Raw genomic sequence first — 17059 nt, forward strand, 5'->3', positions numbered from 1 at the left:
AGAGTTCCTTTTTTGCCATTCGGACGTACGGAACCCTAAAATTTGTCCACTTTCACCAAGAGATATTACTGTTACGTGCTCTGGTTCTTACATCTCCCATCCCCAGTCTTCTTCAAAACCTTCAGGCTTCAGCCATTTAAAAGTTTATCATATTAAGACTTGAGGAAATGCACTTAAAACTCTGTCAATTTATGTACCTCTAGTACAGGTGCATCGCATTTCTTTTATTATAACGTGGAAAATCGCGCAAGGGAAGCATGTGGGTGTGTTCAAGGGGTGGGTCCCTGATTTATTGATTTAGCACATCGGCAGAGTGAGTTAGAGTGAAACAGCTCTCGGTTTGATCCTGAAACGATATCTGCCAAATATTAGGCAGATTTTTTCTCTCTCTCGTCTGGCTTTACAAAGATTAGCCAATGTCAAGTTTGTAGTTATTTGTAACAAGTTAGTTAAACTATACAAGTATGGGCCCCGTCTGTGCCGACGCTCGCCGACATACGCACGGTACGGCACGCAGTCAGTTTTAACAAAAAAAACACTCCAAAAAGGCAGAGCTCGCCCGCCAGCCAACACACAGACGAAGTTCTATTAGGCTGATATACTTATAGGTGAAGCCTCCACGCCCTCCCCGTTTTGTTAAAGGTTTCATAACTGTCGTAAACTGTGACGCTGTCAAGACGGCCCATGTCACACACCTAGTCGTTTCACGGTCTACATTTGACAAGGCCTCAAAGTTTTGCTAAAAGTTTCATAACTGTCGTGAACATCGGATAGTTCATGTTGGACCTACTCAGGCACTTATAATAATTAATTACTTATCAGATATCGGCATGTAGGAAGTGCCACAAAACAATGCGCGAGGCTGCGGCTAGTCAGTAGGTACAGTTAGATACTTACCTACTATGAAAAAGGAAGTTAACTCTGTAAGTTCATCACTTACAATTACCCGTTTCTCCTCAAAAATAAAAGCAATTGAAAAATCTATTCAAGTAGATAGGTACCTACACAAAAGTGAACTTTAAACGACTTACTTACAACATAAAAGTCGCTTTTACGAAATTTCGTAGACGCTGTAGACTCGTAGAGGCCAGGTATACTGCGTAGCTAGAGTAGTTTTTACTGGATAAGGTAGTGTAGAGTCTCGAGTACTTATAGGTAAAAAATTGTCACAAACGAGATTTTTGTAAAATGCCCATTGTAAAAGCTGCTAAGTATTCTTGTTCAAACGTGTAAAGTACGTGAATTACTTACGACTGAAATTAATAAGATAGAATGATAAGATGGAAGAAAAGTCATGATATCTAAGTGTTATGTGCTATTATTTATGTCAAGTGTATTGGTTTTTTTATTTATTTTTTATTTGAAAAGACATTTTGTTAAATTCAAATTCTTTTAAAACAAAATATGACATTATAAAGTACTGTATAAAATAATAATTTCAATTCTAATAAATACCTATAATGCAAGTACGTGTTAAAAAAACTATTTTTTTTATAGTTTCTCTAATTTATCTGATCAATACTGTAATGACAATATTTCCCCTTCCCTTCCCCCTTCATATGGATTCTTTATTTATACCTTGTAGATTGAGAGGAAAAACTGCAACATCTGCTGAACTTTGATATTCATTGGGGCTTCAGAAAGGCATAGAGTAGGATACTGTAGAGAATACTGTATTATATATATATATTTAACATAGTATCATCGATTGATGTTGTATGCTCAGAATGACGTAGCGTTCAACTTTCGTTTTCAATATGCGCAGCATCGCGTTATTGATCTCATACATAGGTTTGTTATTGGTGCACTAGAAGCTACCTAGTGCATCAGCAAAGCCTAGAGGGCGGAGCATTGTGTGCAATTCTCACCCCTTTAAATTTATGATGTCTTAGTACTTCGCTCTATAGAAATCTCTGAAATGCAATTCCAAAATGCATTTTCCCATGGGACAAGCTCTGTAAAAATAGAATCATTTTAAACAAGATTTTTTGTCCTTTGCTTGAAAATCTTTTTAACAATAGAATAACAAAAATATTTTATAATTGGTATCATCAACCGATAGGCGTCCACTGTTGGACATAACTAGATCTTTTGTAGGGACTTCGCGAGTCGAGGAGGCTCCCTGCGAGTGGTTTGATGTCGTCTGTCCAGAGTGGGTGGTCTATCAATGCTGCACTTTCCGGGAGATACTAGGTCATCATTCGAGCACCTTATTCCATAGTTATTAAAAAAAACCAGCCAAGTGCGAGTCAGACTCGCGCACCGAGGGTTCCGTACTCGGGTAATTTTTACGACATTTAGCACGATAAATCAAAAACTATCATGCAAAAAAGCTGTTTTGGAATATATAGGTAGAGCCCTTTCGTATCAGTCTCCACTTGGTATAGTTATCTTACTTTGAAAATTCAAACACATTTTAAATATTTTTTTGTTATGTACTCAAAAATTCACGGTTTTCAGATTTTTCCTTACTTGTGAAAGTAAGGAAATCTTTTACGAGATTTCGGAAATACGAAATTTCGTGATTCTAAGTCAACGGGAAAACCCCTATAGGTTTTCTTGACAGGCATGAGAAACGGACAGACAGACAACAAAGTGATCTTATAAGGGTTCCGTTTTTCCTTTTGAGGTACGGAACCCTAAAATGTGGTCCTAATTAGCACCCCCAAGGCACTTTGGTGAACTTTTTGAAGTTTGAGCTTTTTGATTTGTATTTGCGAAATTCAAGTAATGAAGTTTCTTATTTAGAAGTTACAAGGCTGACAGGTAGCTGTCGTTCAGAGTTCAGACGGATGGACAAAGCGCAAATCGTAAATTCACTTCAGGAGACGCAATTCACTCCGCTTTGTTAAATATATATTATTATGTTCAAGGTGTAAAAAAATGGATGAGATTTGAAACGAAATAATGTTATGAGGAGTTCACTCAGTGCCCACCCAACAACTTTCGGTAATGATATTTATGACATTTTAGAATGCAGTTAATTTTATGCATGCATACCTACACATGCTTATAAGGTTAGGGTATACTTGGGTATATAGCAAAAGATAGAAAACTGCATTCACGGCCAATAAATTCTTATAGATCAGGGCCGGATAATCGACAGTTTATTACCTACCATGTGCGCAGCCCGTTTCTCAGAAGGCTCCCTTACGACGTCCATAAAAGCTGTGGTAACATGTGCATTTGTGCAATGGCAGGGCATCAGTATGTTCGGAACCAACTTGGTTCGTGCAGGCCACGAAAATTACGATAGTCTAGTTTTTAATCTATACTAATATTATAGAGGAAACCTTTGTATTTTTGTATGTTTGTATTGAATAGGCTCAAAAACTACTGGACCGATTTCAAAATTTCTTTTACCATTACTTAGAGGGATTCTTCCGAATCCGTATAGGCTATATTTTATGTTATATATAACTTTGACTTGCACCCGGGCGAAGCCGGGGCGGGCCGCTAGTTATTGTATAAAAGAATAGAAGTAACTAGGTACATAACATATTACAAAACACAGTGTTGTGACTTGCGTGGCCTGTCCAAGAAACCCGAGCTAGGCGGCATTGTCAATGGAGTATTTAATTACAAATGAGTTACTTAGGTAGATTAGTCCTGAAGAAATAGTATACCTTACCATTACAAAGTCATCGTTTGAGATAAGGAAATAAAGTAACAAAATTCCATCCATATTATAAATGCGAAAGTGTGTTTGCTTGTTAGTTTGTTGGTTTGTTTTTCAACCACATCGCAAAAGAAGAACGAATTGACGTGATATTTTTCATGGTTACAATGATAGTTTTTCAATGCGGTTAAAGACTCCAAGGTCTTTTTACCTACTACTACTTCTTACCTCGGAAAATCAAAGAGTTCCTTAGTATGGGATTTTTAAAAACCTAAATCCACGCGCACGAAATCGAGGACTAGAATTAATATATAAGATAAGCATACCTATAACATGCACGTACCTACCACAATTAAAATGATGATTTGAAACTTATATTCATGGATATTCATAAAAGCTATTCAAGTTCCTTATGTTACCTATTATGTCGTTTAACCAAGAAATAAGTCTGAAATCATTAGAACAATAATACTGAATCCTAATGGATTAGCAGTACTGATGTAAGAATTTCTGTCTAGGTAAGTAGGTAGGTAAGTAAGTTTCTAGAAATAAATCGAAATTTTTCACAAGGATGTTATAGAAATTTCGCTTTAGCACAGCCTTGAGCCTAAGGACAGTTGTTAGGTATATCTAGCTATTTAGATATTAGTGATCAGTAGTAGGTACGTAATAGGTAAGTAGGTACTGTGGTATTAGAGAATCGCTATAAATGCTCTTTATTTAGATTTAGGGGCCCTAATGAAACCGATGCAATGAAACAGAATTTATCGTTACCGAAACGGAAGTTTGATTGGCAGTTTCGCGATCCTGCATCTTCGCGAGAATACTAAATATAAACGTCTTAATAATTATTCCTAAATGCGTTAAACGCGTAAGATCTACCTCACAGATTTAGAATTCAGATCATAAATTTTTAACGAATACCCTTCGGATTTTCGAATTGCCCATTGCCACTTCAGGGTCTCTATACCCGTTGAGCTATGTGGTTACTCTGGTTCTGTTACGGATTTCTGATTTGATCACGTAGAGAAATTCCAAGCAAAGGTCTCTCCATCGCATCGCCCGGTGAGTAACTAGTTAAGCTTTCTAATGTGTGGCCCATAGCTAGGGACCATGTCTCCGATCCATAATATGTCATCACGGGCAACACGTACTTACTTACTGTTCGAACGTACTTATACAAGTGTAAATTAAAAATTTATAACACCCCCGTCAAGTAAAGGTTACAGTAACTAGAAAAGAGCTGATAACTTTCAAACGGCTGAACCGATTTTCTTCGATTATAGTAAGATAACTCTCGATCAAGCCACCTTTCAAACAAAAAAAACTAAATTAAAATCGGTTCATTAGTTTAGGAGCTACGATGCCACAGACAGATACACAGATACACACGTCAAACTTATAAAACCCCTCTTTTTGGGTCGGGGGTTAAAAACCGATAGACGGTGGGGTCACAAGGTCTAGTACCTAAGTCTATGTCTATGTATGAGGTCTATGGCGACCTCACACCGGAAAGCGCAGCGTTGGAAGGCCCACCACTAAGTAGGTAGATGGACAGACGATAAGGCACAAGACCATGGCGTGTGAAAGTCCCGTCCAGTTGTGGACATCTATCGCTTGATAGTGGACTACTTTTAAAGTTCTCAGTGGATTATAATGCGGTTTTCACCAACATCTAGGATACAAACTTCAAACACAGGTATATTTCTCAAGGAAAGTTTTCAGATGGGTAGGTACTTATATATAACAACGCTTGTCGTTTGTCTAGGTATCTGTGTATAGGTAGGCCCACCCGTGCGTAACCGGAGCAAGTCAGCTAGTCTGAAATAAATTATAGAAGAACAAGGAACAAACCAAAATTTAAAAATATTACATCGGTGATGGGAGTGATAATGTATTTCAGTTTACGCATGGATAATGGCGTAAGGCTAGGGTTGTCGAACAACCTCGACACAAAAAAAAAACACGACAGTTTTATAATATACTAAGTATATACTTTCTTCTTTATGATGTACTTTCTTAAAATTGCTGATTAAGGTGTTTAAAAATAAAATATGTTTTTTTCACCTTCCCCTATTTAGTTATTATAAAAACGTTATCATAAAAATGAAAAATGATTAAACAACACAAAATAAACTCGTGTAAGCGGTTCGTTCGTTAAACTAGGTAGGTAGGTCTTACAAAATGAGTGCGCCTGCAAATAATGAATGTTCTAACTGTGAAATAAATTAATTAATAACATGCCACAAAAATTATAATTTATAAAAATATACATCATTCTAATGAGACCCTACACATAAAATAGCTTAGTTTCCAGTTTTCACTGAAGGAAATCAAAGTTAGGAAAATGAGTAACCACTTAGATTGTCTAGCAGTGTAAATCACTATACTCATAGTCAGTGACGTGCCCAGGGCTTAAAGCCAGGGAAGGCCTTTAGGTATTAACCTATTTACTGGCATCATATTCCTGGGAGTCGTTACCTCTTTCATTGATAATAATACGTGGGTTTCCAGATCCTTCCGCATTTTTTGGTGGCAGGCAAAATAGCATTTAAATTGTTACAAATAGGGTAAGCAGAGCTTTTACGCCTCTATTAGCTGCACGCTACTGCTCATAGTAAGATTAGGCAAGTACAAGAAAGTAGTAATAAGGACGAAGTGCGGGGACCCCGAAATACAGGTGTTGCAAAACTTTAAGTAGGTGAAAAAAAATTTAACCGACTTTAAAAAAAAAACGGGCTTAATTGAGAACCACCTCCTTGGTGGTCCTCAATTAAGCCCGTTTTTTTTTTAAATTAACAATAAGTAAATTTTTATTTTATTTTTGACAATCAAAATGACAGCCCTAGCGAAAGACGCATGGAGCGCTCTCCCGTACCTCCCGAACTTCCCAACTTACAGACAGACTGTTTACACGAACGCGCTTGTTCCACTCGTTTGATCTTATGCTATAGGTATTTTGAGAATAACCCGACTGAAAGCCGAATGTTCGCTTTAATAAAAAAAAATACGATAATTTTTAAGAACGACAACCTTGATACACTGTTTACGCTTCTCGGTGCTCCGTTTATGAGCATTTTTAGAGTTCCGTAACTCAAAAAGAAAAAAGGAACCCTTATAAGAATCACTTCTTTGTCTATCTGTCTGTCTGTCTATCATGTTTGTCAAGACTAGGGGGACCTATAGGGTACTTCCTGTTGACCTAGAATCATAACATTTGGCAGCTAGCAATATCCTTATAGCACAAGTAAGAAATCCGAAAACAATTAATACAAAAATAATTTTTTCTTGTATAATGGTACGGAACCGTTCATCTGCGAGTCCAACTCGCACTTGATTGGTTTTAATATATCACACATACTTTGTTTGAAAGTTTTAATTCAGGTCCAGTCGTAGAAATATGATTTTTCAATTTCTTTGATTCGAATACAGCAAAGCATTAGGAATATTCAATATACCTATTCTTAAATCTATTTATTACAGCTAACTCCTAATAAGTATAGCTACACCTTTGATAATCAAAAATTTGTAGAGTAGGTCAAACAGGGCTCTCTCCGTCACTTACTCCATACAATCGTAGTTCCATTTTCATTTGAATATTATAAGCAACCAAAGTCCATTAAATTTTGCAGACATATTCTAGAAACTAATATCTGTGCCTGTGGTGTTTTAGATTTTTCTAAAAATAAGTAGTTTTAAATAACAAGGGCTCAAAGATTTGTATGTGAATTTTTAAGACCGCGTAACTTTGAAACCGAATATTTTAACAGAAATCTGAAAAACCACAGGCATAGATATTAGTTTCTAGAATATGTCTGCAAAATTTCATGGACTTTGGTTGCTTAATATTCAAATGAAATTGGAACTACGTTTGTATGGAGCGAGTGAATGACGGAGAGACCCCTCTTACAAAAAATGCCCTTTGATTAAAATCTCTATAATTTTTATGAATCTAGAGAAAAACTGGAGACAAATACTTTTAAAGAAATTCAGAATATTTCTCAAATAAATAATCTATTGTTTGCTTTATTTAGGGTGGATCGAAGGCGCAATACCAGAATCTTCTCGAATGTATACAACGTTGATGACCTGAATTTCTTCAGTTCATAAGCTTAATAGCGGTCACCGACCCTAGCCAAGTATCAGGTATAATATTATTCCGTTGAAATTCTGGTCTACGCGAATTGGATTATGCCTATTAAGTACGCTGCCTTGTAAAATGTCTTATACTAAGTGTCCACTAGCAATTAAAGTTGCTGAAGTTAGCTACTCTGGCCAGTCACTTGTACTGTGTAACACTCGCAAAAAGGCACCTTTTGCAAGTAGAAATTGACATTACAGTGACAATTGTCATAGGTATAGGTATAGCTTATTGTATCCACTAGCAATAAAGCTTGCAGAAATCAACTGTCATTGTTATATCAATGTAGCTCTCTAAACTAAATGAGAAGTCTAGTTTCTTGTAATATAAATCGGAAACAAGTACGCGCGCATTCGGTGTGACGTCCTGCCGTGAAGTTACATTTGCATCGCGTCTTCGTTATTTGTGTGTATTTTGTGTGTAAAGCTTTATTGTGGAATGAAATTCACATTTCAAATATTTATCAGAAGACTCTTCATCATTCGCTCCATACGAACTTCATTCTCATTTCAATAATATAGCAACAAAGTCCAGTTTTTTACACGGATTTAAAAATTTGTATGTAAATCAATGAGTCCGTGTAACTTTAAAACAAAATATTTTGACGAAAAAACGCAGATGCATATAATATTAAGTTTGGGAATTTCATTAAGTTTGAAAGCCAAACTAGGTAGGTACTTACGATTGTTTGAAGAATGAAGAGAACTACAAAATAATGATAAGCCCCACTTTAGCGTACATTTTTCTTGATGGATGTAAAAGACATTTTGCTGGGCCCCAGTAAAGTAACTCTGGAAAATTGCGTCCTCGTGAATCCTTAATGCCAACAACTAATTGTGATACATTTAAAGTATAAAAATTAATATCTTTTCTAACCTATTTTACGTTTAGAATTTTGTTTTATTCTTCGCTTTAAGTATACGTTGGATACATTCACATCGTAAACAAAGTTAGGGAAAATAATTACGTCTGGAAAAAAATAAACTTCACGTTTACTGCTCCAGTGTTAATTAATATCTCTGTGCTCACCGGAACGTCCGGCATTCAGGATTCACATAAATCGCTGGCGAAAGTCTTTTCTGTGTCATTTCAAAATCATAAAATATTTTTTGTAATATCTATATTTTGCTGTGCGACTTATGCGAATTCCATTTTTGATTTTACCTATCTATTTATTTGTACAACTTTTTTTTTACTTTTCCGTAGGTACCTAAGTATAGTTTTTAGCTAAATTTTTTGTTTTTAAACATTACGTTTTTTTTAAAAAAAAGAAAGAATATTAGCCATGTTAAATGACAAATATTCCCCTTTCCTCTCCAACTAAGCGTCAGGCTTGTGCTAGGAGTAGGTACGACAATAGTGCAACGGGCGGGGTTTGAACCGTCTACCTTTCGGTTTTCAGTCCACTGCTCTACCGGTTGAGCTATTGAGGCTCAAATAGATAGAATAATGTGGAGGATTTATTAGTGGTGCAACAAGTGAGTCTAAGTCGGTCTTGTAAGTAGGTAGGTAATTTCTTCCAACATAGTGTACTTCTTTCCATATTTTTCTTCAAGGCTTTTTACTCTTTTCATTCTCCATAAACCTAAAGACTAAATTAAAACATTTTAGAACGGCAGCAACTCAAATTCACGTCTCTCTGGCTATCGCAGCAAGAGTGTCTCAAAGCCCATTCCGTTTTTATTGTTCACTATGAGAATAGAAGTCAATTTTCGTACCTACTACCTACCTATACAACTAAACTGACTTTTTGGTGTGCAAACTGCAAACACACAGCCATTAGCCGTCGAGATAAGGAATAGGCCTGGAGTTCATGTAATGCAGTATGTCATCAATTCATCACTAATCATCAAACTTAACCCATCGCCGGCCTCAATATCAATCTTGATTGATTGATCTCCTCTTAGAATGGGAAGGGAATCCACCTCGCTGGCCTTGTGTGACTCTACTTTACTCATCTCTATTCTCTACTACACTTTGAGAACACTATGCAAAACTCTCAATCATGCATGTTTCTTCAAGTTTTTCTTCATCGCTAAAGCAAATACAAATACAAATAATTTATTTCCAAAAAGATTAATAACTAAGTACAATTAAATTTACATCTTATTAAATACCTAATGTTTGTATGTAGGTCACAACAACAAAGTGAACTGTAAGCATATACAATTAGTGAGATAACTTAGTTTTTAATACAATTTTGAGGGTGATCAAAGCATCTGATTTTTAATTGCTTAAAACGCACATTCCCATGATCGAACCCCCGATAACGGCCAACGTCTTAGTCTTAACCACTAGTTTATCACTGCTCTATTACAGTCTATAGACCACTTAAATTCGAATTAAATTATAGATATAGAAGAGACATGAGAGCGGCGCGCGGCGAACGTCCGTCGTCGCTTACCAGCTTGAGAGCCATTTAACCCATCGGCAAAGCCCTTCGATTAATCTACGAACTGAAAGTGATGACAAGTACTGAGCGAACGCGTGGAACGTTGAGTTCACTTAGGCCTACTTGCACTAAACATCAATGTAGTTTAGTCATGGTTTAGTTCACGTTTGTACTCAGAAGTTTGTTCTATAAAAGGTTAGTACGAGTAAATACATAATTATCACTTATACCTACAAACAATTTTATTCTAATGTATATTAATTATAGCATCTCTCTGCATCGTTTTACTCATTGCTGAAGGTTGTGATTTCCTTCCATTAAGCACATAACGGTAGGAGTTTTCTTGGAATACTAATTCCAACTCGGAAAACATGATTTCAACTCTTAGGTTTTTATACTTAGGTATGGTTAGTAGGTAGAGGAACATTCATATCAGGAGTGAAAACGCATCTTCTAGGCAGCCGTGTTCTATTTTGGGGTTTTGTGGATACTTACTTAGGTATTTAACCAATATATCTTTTTTCTGTCTTATTGCAAGGTCAGCAAATTTCAGTAATTTCACCAAGAGAGGCGTAGGCTTACTTCTCATAGTTTACTTTTCATAGTTTCACGATCACGTGAAGCATTTCTGCGAGAAACTTTTATTCAGCAAGTTATCAAAAAGAAGACTATAAATTATTATAATATTTATAAGAGGAGCAACCCCAATAATGTAGCTACATAAATTCTGTGTAGAGTTCTAATGAGTTCGAAACACGTGTATAGGTAAAGTAATGTATAAAGATCGGACGATTTTTAGGTTCAACGGTTAAAGCACATTGACGCAGCGATGAAGCGAGTGATGCTTCTTTTCTACACCTAAAGGCTAAAGACATTACTTGGTAGAAGGTATACTACCTACTCACCTTTAAAGAGGAGGATCACAGTTAAAGAGCTTCTAACGTTGAGGCACTACACTGGCAGGCGTCATCTGTTAGCTATATTTGATACTAGGCAGGCTATGAAAGGACATGGTATCTTTGATTTCACTTCACCCATAGCCTAATATTTGACAGATGTCGATTTCAGGATCAAATCGAGAGTTTCCCCACTAGTTCACTATGCCTTGGTAAGATCAATCCAACCACAATCCTCCTCAGTCATGTGGACTGACTAGTGAGAAAAGTAATAAGATGCGTAACACGCATTGCTGCGCTTTGACTCTGCGTCAATATGCCTCGAGCCATAGAAAATAGTAGCTCCCAGTAAGAATTTATTTCCAAAATCATCCAATTGCGTGGTTTGTTTAGTTTAAGGCAATTAGGATACCGAGGCGTGCACGTAAGCGACAACAGACGAGTGGCAGGCGAGCCAGCGTCGATGGGAACTCGACGACGACGTGCAATTTAGAATCACAGCTACCGATTCCATTCTTTGGGTTAAGTACGATCATGCACACATTTCGATCGATGTACAAAGTTGATATATATTTCTAGCATGGGAACATCAGCAGGGCGGCCATCGACCTCATCTAACATTGCTTCGTTTTACATTGCTGCTTCATTGAGTGAGATTAAAGTATTTTTTCACAGAAAACCTTCAATGGACTAAAAATAAATGTCAGATGAACTCGGTGGTTATCGTTCAGTGTCAGACACTGAGTTAGCGAATCAACCCGCAATCCCAATTGCTGTGGTTAGGATTGGCAGAATTTATAGTAGGTACCTACTTTTTCTTCAACAATGCATTTTAGCCAATAGCGAGCGAGTGTCGGCCAATCAGAGGTAATTGACTAGGTCAATCGAAAATATTCAATTAATATGTATCTACCTACGAGTACCTACTTACAATTACTCAAAGCTCAAAAATAGCCCTTGAATGTACCTATAGCTTTAAAAACAAGAGCTTTTAGGTACATTTTATTCTGACGTATGATTTTATAACTCCCTGTATTTTGAATATTTTTGTAGTAATTTTAATTTTCATGTAGGTGTACAATTGAAATTATGCACTAATGTGTTGGACTCTGTTTATTTTAAACAACTTTGTATATATACCTACACACATTACTCAAATAAAGAATTGAATTATAGTATACTCCATGGTATTCGACAAAATCTATCAACATTGTCGAGACAAACTCATACTAAAGACAATGGACCTGAATATATATGTATCAGTAATTTATATCTGCTGTGCACATGAATCAACGCATTGTCAGTTAAGCCCGCCGACGCAATCGTCTGCTAAATCTTGTATCTAGTCTCATAGGTATGATAAATAATAATTATGTATCAAATCTGCCTTGGAGATATAATATTTCCTTGAAAGCATGTAATAAGTAAACAGGGGTGGCGTAAAAACTAGGTGGATACTTCTTAACAGGGCTCTCTCCGTCACTTACTCCATACAATCGTAGTTCCAATTCCATTTGAATATTAACAGGGCTCTCTCCGTCACTCGTTCATACAATCGTAGTTCCAATTTCATTTGAATATAAAGCAACCAAAGTCCATGAAATTTTGCAGACATATTCTAGAAACTAATATCTGTGTCTGTGGTGTTTTAGATTTTTCTAAAAATATGTAGTTTTAAAATTACAGGGGCTCAAAGATTTGTATGAAATTTTTTAAGACCGTATAACTTTGAAACCGAATATTTTAACAGAAATCTGGAAAACCACAGACATAGATATTAGTTACTAGAATATGTCTGCAAAATTTCATCGACTTTGGTTGCTTAATATTCAAATGAAATTGGAACCACGATTGTATGAAACGAGTGACGGAGCCCTCTTAAGTAACCAAAGTCCATGAAATTTTGCAGACATATTATTCTAGAAACTAATATAGATAACTATACCAAGACGTGGGGTAGGTATCATATGAAAGGGCTTTTACCAATACATTCTAAAACAGATTTTTATTTATTTTTACGCATAAGAATTTTTGATTTATCGTGCAAAATGTCGAAAAAATACCCGAGTACCTTCCCTTCTACCCGGGAACCTTCGCTACGCGAGTCTGACTCGCACTTGGTTTTTCTGAGAAAATGCCTGATAAGTGATAAGTAAGTCTCCAACATCCACACTCCAAATCGAAAATTTTCGAAGCTGTGAGGTTTTCAACTGCAGGCCTGGCCTTTTATAAAGATACGGCGTGTGATATGTAAGATATTGTTATTATGCAGTTTAGGTATAAAACCTAAATCTAAGACACATTGCTGAAAAAAAAATCGTCGTCGTTTCCAGGTGCAGCGTCCGTGTTTCCGGGGATGCGTGGGGTCCATGGGCAGATGCTGTCCGGGGGCTCTTTGACAGCTGGCTCCATCAGCGGGCTGGGTGGCTTCGGTCACCACCTGTCCTCGCCGCTGCCGGTGCCAACGCCTGACCGCAAGCCTCCTACCCCCCTGTCGGCTCTTCCGCCGTCTGCATCCATTGCACAGACATCAATTCCACCGACGACATCAACGTCTTGGATTTGAAAACTTTTTTGGTAAGTCCATTGAATTAAATACTGATGACATGGAAGAACGATCGAAGTCACTTTCAAGTCTCAAGGATCATGCGTCATTAAAGCTCCTTCAGCTAATCGATTTTACAAAGATGTAAGCTTGGAGCTAGTGGTCAAGATCGACCCTGTACCTGCCTTAAGGCGGACTTGGCGCCTAGGCTTTGGCTAGGATCCCCTAGGTCCTAGGGTGCTCGAGTTTGGGGACGGCATTATGGTAAGGGTACGGGACACAAGATGTTTAGTTAGGTTGAAGCCATTTTGCGGGAAAGCACTGACCATAGCAATAAGACAATCTGAATACAAGTGCGCCATAATTTTTTCAAAAACTAAGCTCTCAACTCAAAAACTATGCTTTTTGGTTTACTACCAACAAATAATAATAAATAAGTATTGTTCTCTTTTAGCTTTCTTCACTTGTGTCTAAAATTACATCACACCGAGAAATGACTCAACTTATGCTTTTACAGATTCAAACTTCGTATCCTGATATGAAGAAGGCTACAATTACTTGTATACGACACTGTGAAAGATGTCGTTACGATCTTAATTGATTAACTATACCTATTAAAGTATTAATAATTGATTTAAGGGTTGGAATTAAAGAAAATCTTGAATCTACATACGAAATTGACAATAATTGTCTCTAAAGATATTAAAAGCGTATTATTTTAGTTATTATATTTAAAATAAATAAATAATTGGAAACTAAAAGTTATCGATATTGAATGAAAAATTAATATCTATCTAAGTATCAATATTAGAAGCTAAGATAGGTACCTTAATTTTTAATCATTTGATGTAAGTGTGTAGGGTGTAGAATACAATACTGCACCGTAGTATTTAGTAGGTACTTAGATACATAGAAAAATCATTAGGTTTAAGTCTTCCACTACGTCACATTAGTAAGTATTTCAGCTTAAATATTATTATTATTTCTAAAGACATATTATAAATGCGCAGTTAATATACGCGCATTTTATTAGGTAGGTACGACTTACCGCCAAAATAAATTAAGTAACTAAGTAATATGGCTATTATATTTTGCACTATCGAACTATTAATTATTATTATCTAATTATTATTAATACTTTCCAAAAACACACCTAAGCTAGAAAACATTGAAAAGAAATTAATGTTTTGTGTAAGAAAATACCAAAAGCAATTTAAGCATTTTTAAGGCGACACGTCAGTGGCGGACTAAAGGATGAGATAGCTCTCTATAGCGTACTCTATCTAACTTTTACTCAGACTTAAGGTGCATGAGACGGGTCTGCCCGCGACATTCAAATTTAATTTGGTTTTTCGCAATTTGTAAACTAATACGACCAAGTAGGCTTATGGCATTCTTATTCCGACAGTGGCAGTATCATATTCACAGGATTACATAAAAATATTTACTTGAAAGTGTTCAGTTTAAGAAATTAGTCAAAACAATGAGTTTGATATGAGTTACTCACAAATTAGTCGATACTATTGCTAATTTCTTAAACCGGACCATTTCAAGTTAAGATTTTTATACAAACCTGTGATGATGATACTGCCATTGGCGCAATTAAAGAGCCATACGTCTACTTTGCCGTATTAATTTACAAATTGCGAAAAACCAAATTAAAGTATTTCGCGGGCAGGCCCTTCTCTTGCACCTGGGGTCTCTCCATCTCGTTTGGCTCTCATTTAAATACTAACCAATCATGGTCAATGGAGTTTTGTAGATATGTCCTACGTACCTTTCTCTTGGCTCTCAAGGATTTATATACAAATGTTTAAACTCGTATAACTTTCAAACTAGTTATTTTTACGGAAATCTGGCAAACCACAGACATATTATAATAGTTTCCAAAACGTGTCTACAGAATAACATTTTGATTGGTTAGTATTCAAATGAGAACCAAACTCAAACTAGGTAGGTACTTACCTTTATATGGAGCCAGTGACGAGTGACGGTGAGTCCCCTGTTTAAGATACCTACTGTTAAAACAGACCGCTTTAGATCGCTGACTTAAATCTGTCTCGTTTTAACTGAAACTTAAGCCTAAGCAAAGTCAAACTTGAGTACGTTCTAAATCTCAGCCCGGCCGGCATTAAAATAAGGCCCAGGATCACTGTATTTACTTTTTGCGGTTTTAACTCCTGCAGGGGTCATGAAGGAAATAATTATCACACTAATATTATAAAGGCGAAAGTTTGTATGTGTGTGTGTGTGTATGTTTGTTACTCCTTTACACAAAAACTACTGGATGGATTGGGCTGAAATTTAGAATGGAGATAGATTATACTCTGGATTAGCACATAGGCTACTTTTTATCCCGGAAAATTAAAGAGTTGCCACGGTATTTTTAAAAAACTACATCCACGTGAACGTTCGAACATTCTAAGCATTTTACCAAAGGACTTCTTTTGGAGTTTGACGCAAGGCCCGGGTCCGGGGATGGTATCTCCCTTTGTCTCCCACTGCATCTAATTGTGTAACAAATTAGTACATAAATTAAGTATATTTTTATAACCTTAGTTAAGTAGGTATATTAGGTATTAAATTATTAGTAGACACCCCATGTGGAAAATTTTATTCTAGATAAGTACGGCTGGTCCCAGATCAGGAAGTGCGTATAAGCGTCTCGCATACAAACTGTTCCTAAGTACATAAGTAAGTATAATATATTTGTTCACTCTATATAAATATCACAAGTGACAGTTTTTATACTTACCTAGTTTCTATCAATCTATTGTGTATTATAATAATAATTAATATTTATTATTCCCACTTAACCGTTTAGTTAAGCAGCAATCTACTTCACATTAGTGTCAAACAATCCAACAAAATATTGAAGATCCAAGAACAGTGCCTTTTATATTATTATTATTTACAACTCGGTCAAGCTAAGTTTGCACCTCGCGTCGATTACGTCACAGTGTCGCTTAGATAGGTACGGTATATGTATGCGAACCGTACTGACACGACAAGACGATCGCGGGGAGGTGAGCGGGGAAGTGGAAGAGGCGCCGCATTCCAGCGAGGTGCAAACTTAGCTTGGCTTGACCGAGTTATGTACCTACTTACCTAAGGGGCTTGAGACGGGTCTGCCCGCGAAATTCAAATTTAATTTGGTTTTTCGCAATTTGTAAACTAATACAACAACGTAGGCTTATGGCATTTAATAGCGCCAATGGTAGTATCATTCTCACAGGTTTATATAAAAACTAGTAGGGCGCGTGGGTGCGCGGACCACTGAAGTGGTCCGCGAGCATGCAGAGTTGATTTTTCAAAATGCGGACCTTATCTAAATTTTTAATAGATTGGTCGTTATGTCTTTCTTAAGGAAAAATAAATTCCACCATTTTGATTTTTTTTCTATTCATCGAGTAGACCTTCGGATTCTGATCATCTTTTGCCCAGAAACCACTCTTCCATCTTCTAT

At 36.5% G+C, this 17059-nt stretch overlaps 1 protein-coding gene across 2 annotated transcripts in view; it reads left to right on the forward strand.

Annotated features, from left to right (window-relative positions):
- The window catches only part of LOC123880060 (forkhead box protein F1-A-like), a 30289-nt gene extending 15385 nt beyond the window's left edge, over window positions 1–14904 (forward strand). The window contains exons 2-3 of one of the 2 annotated variants that reach the window (XM_045927948.1): window positions 13382–13629; window positions 14111–14904. In XM_045927948.1, the coding sequence (XP_045783904.1) occupies window positions 13382–13614 (233 nt within the window). In that variant the 3' untranslated portion in view covers window positions 13615–13629; window positions 14111–14904. The remainder of the gene's footprint in view (window positions 1–13381; window positions 13630–14110) is intronic. The other variant, XM_045927946.1, reaches the window with a different exon arrangement.
- Window positions 14905–17059: the final 2155 nt, after the last annotated feature.

The sequence above is a fragment of the Maniola jurtina genome, chromosome Z (assembly GCF_905333055.1).
Source record: "Maniola jurtina chromosome Z, ilManJurt1.1, whole genome shotgun sequence".
In the NCBI taxonomy this organism is placed as follows: Eukaryota; Metazoa; Arthropoda; class Insecta; order Lepidoptera; family Nymphalidae; genus Maniola; species Maniola jurtina.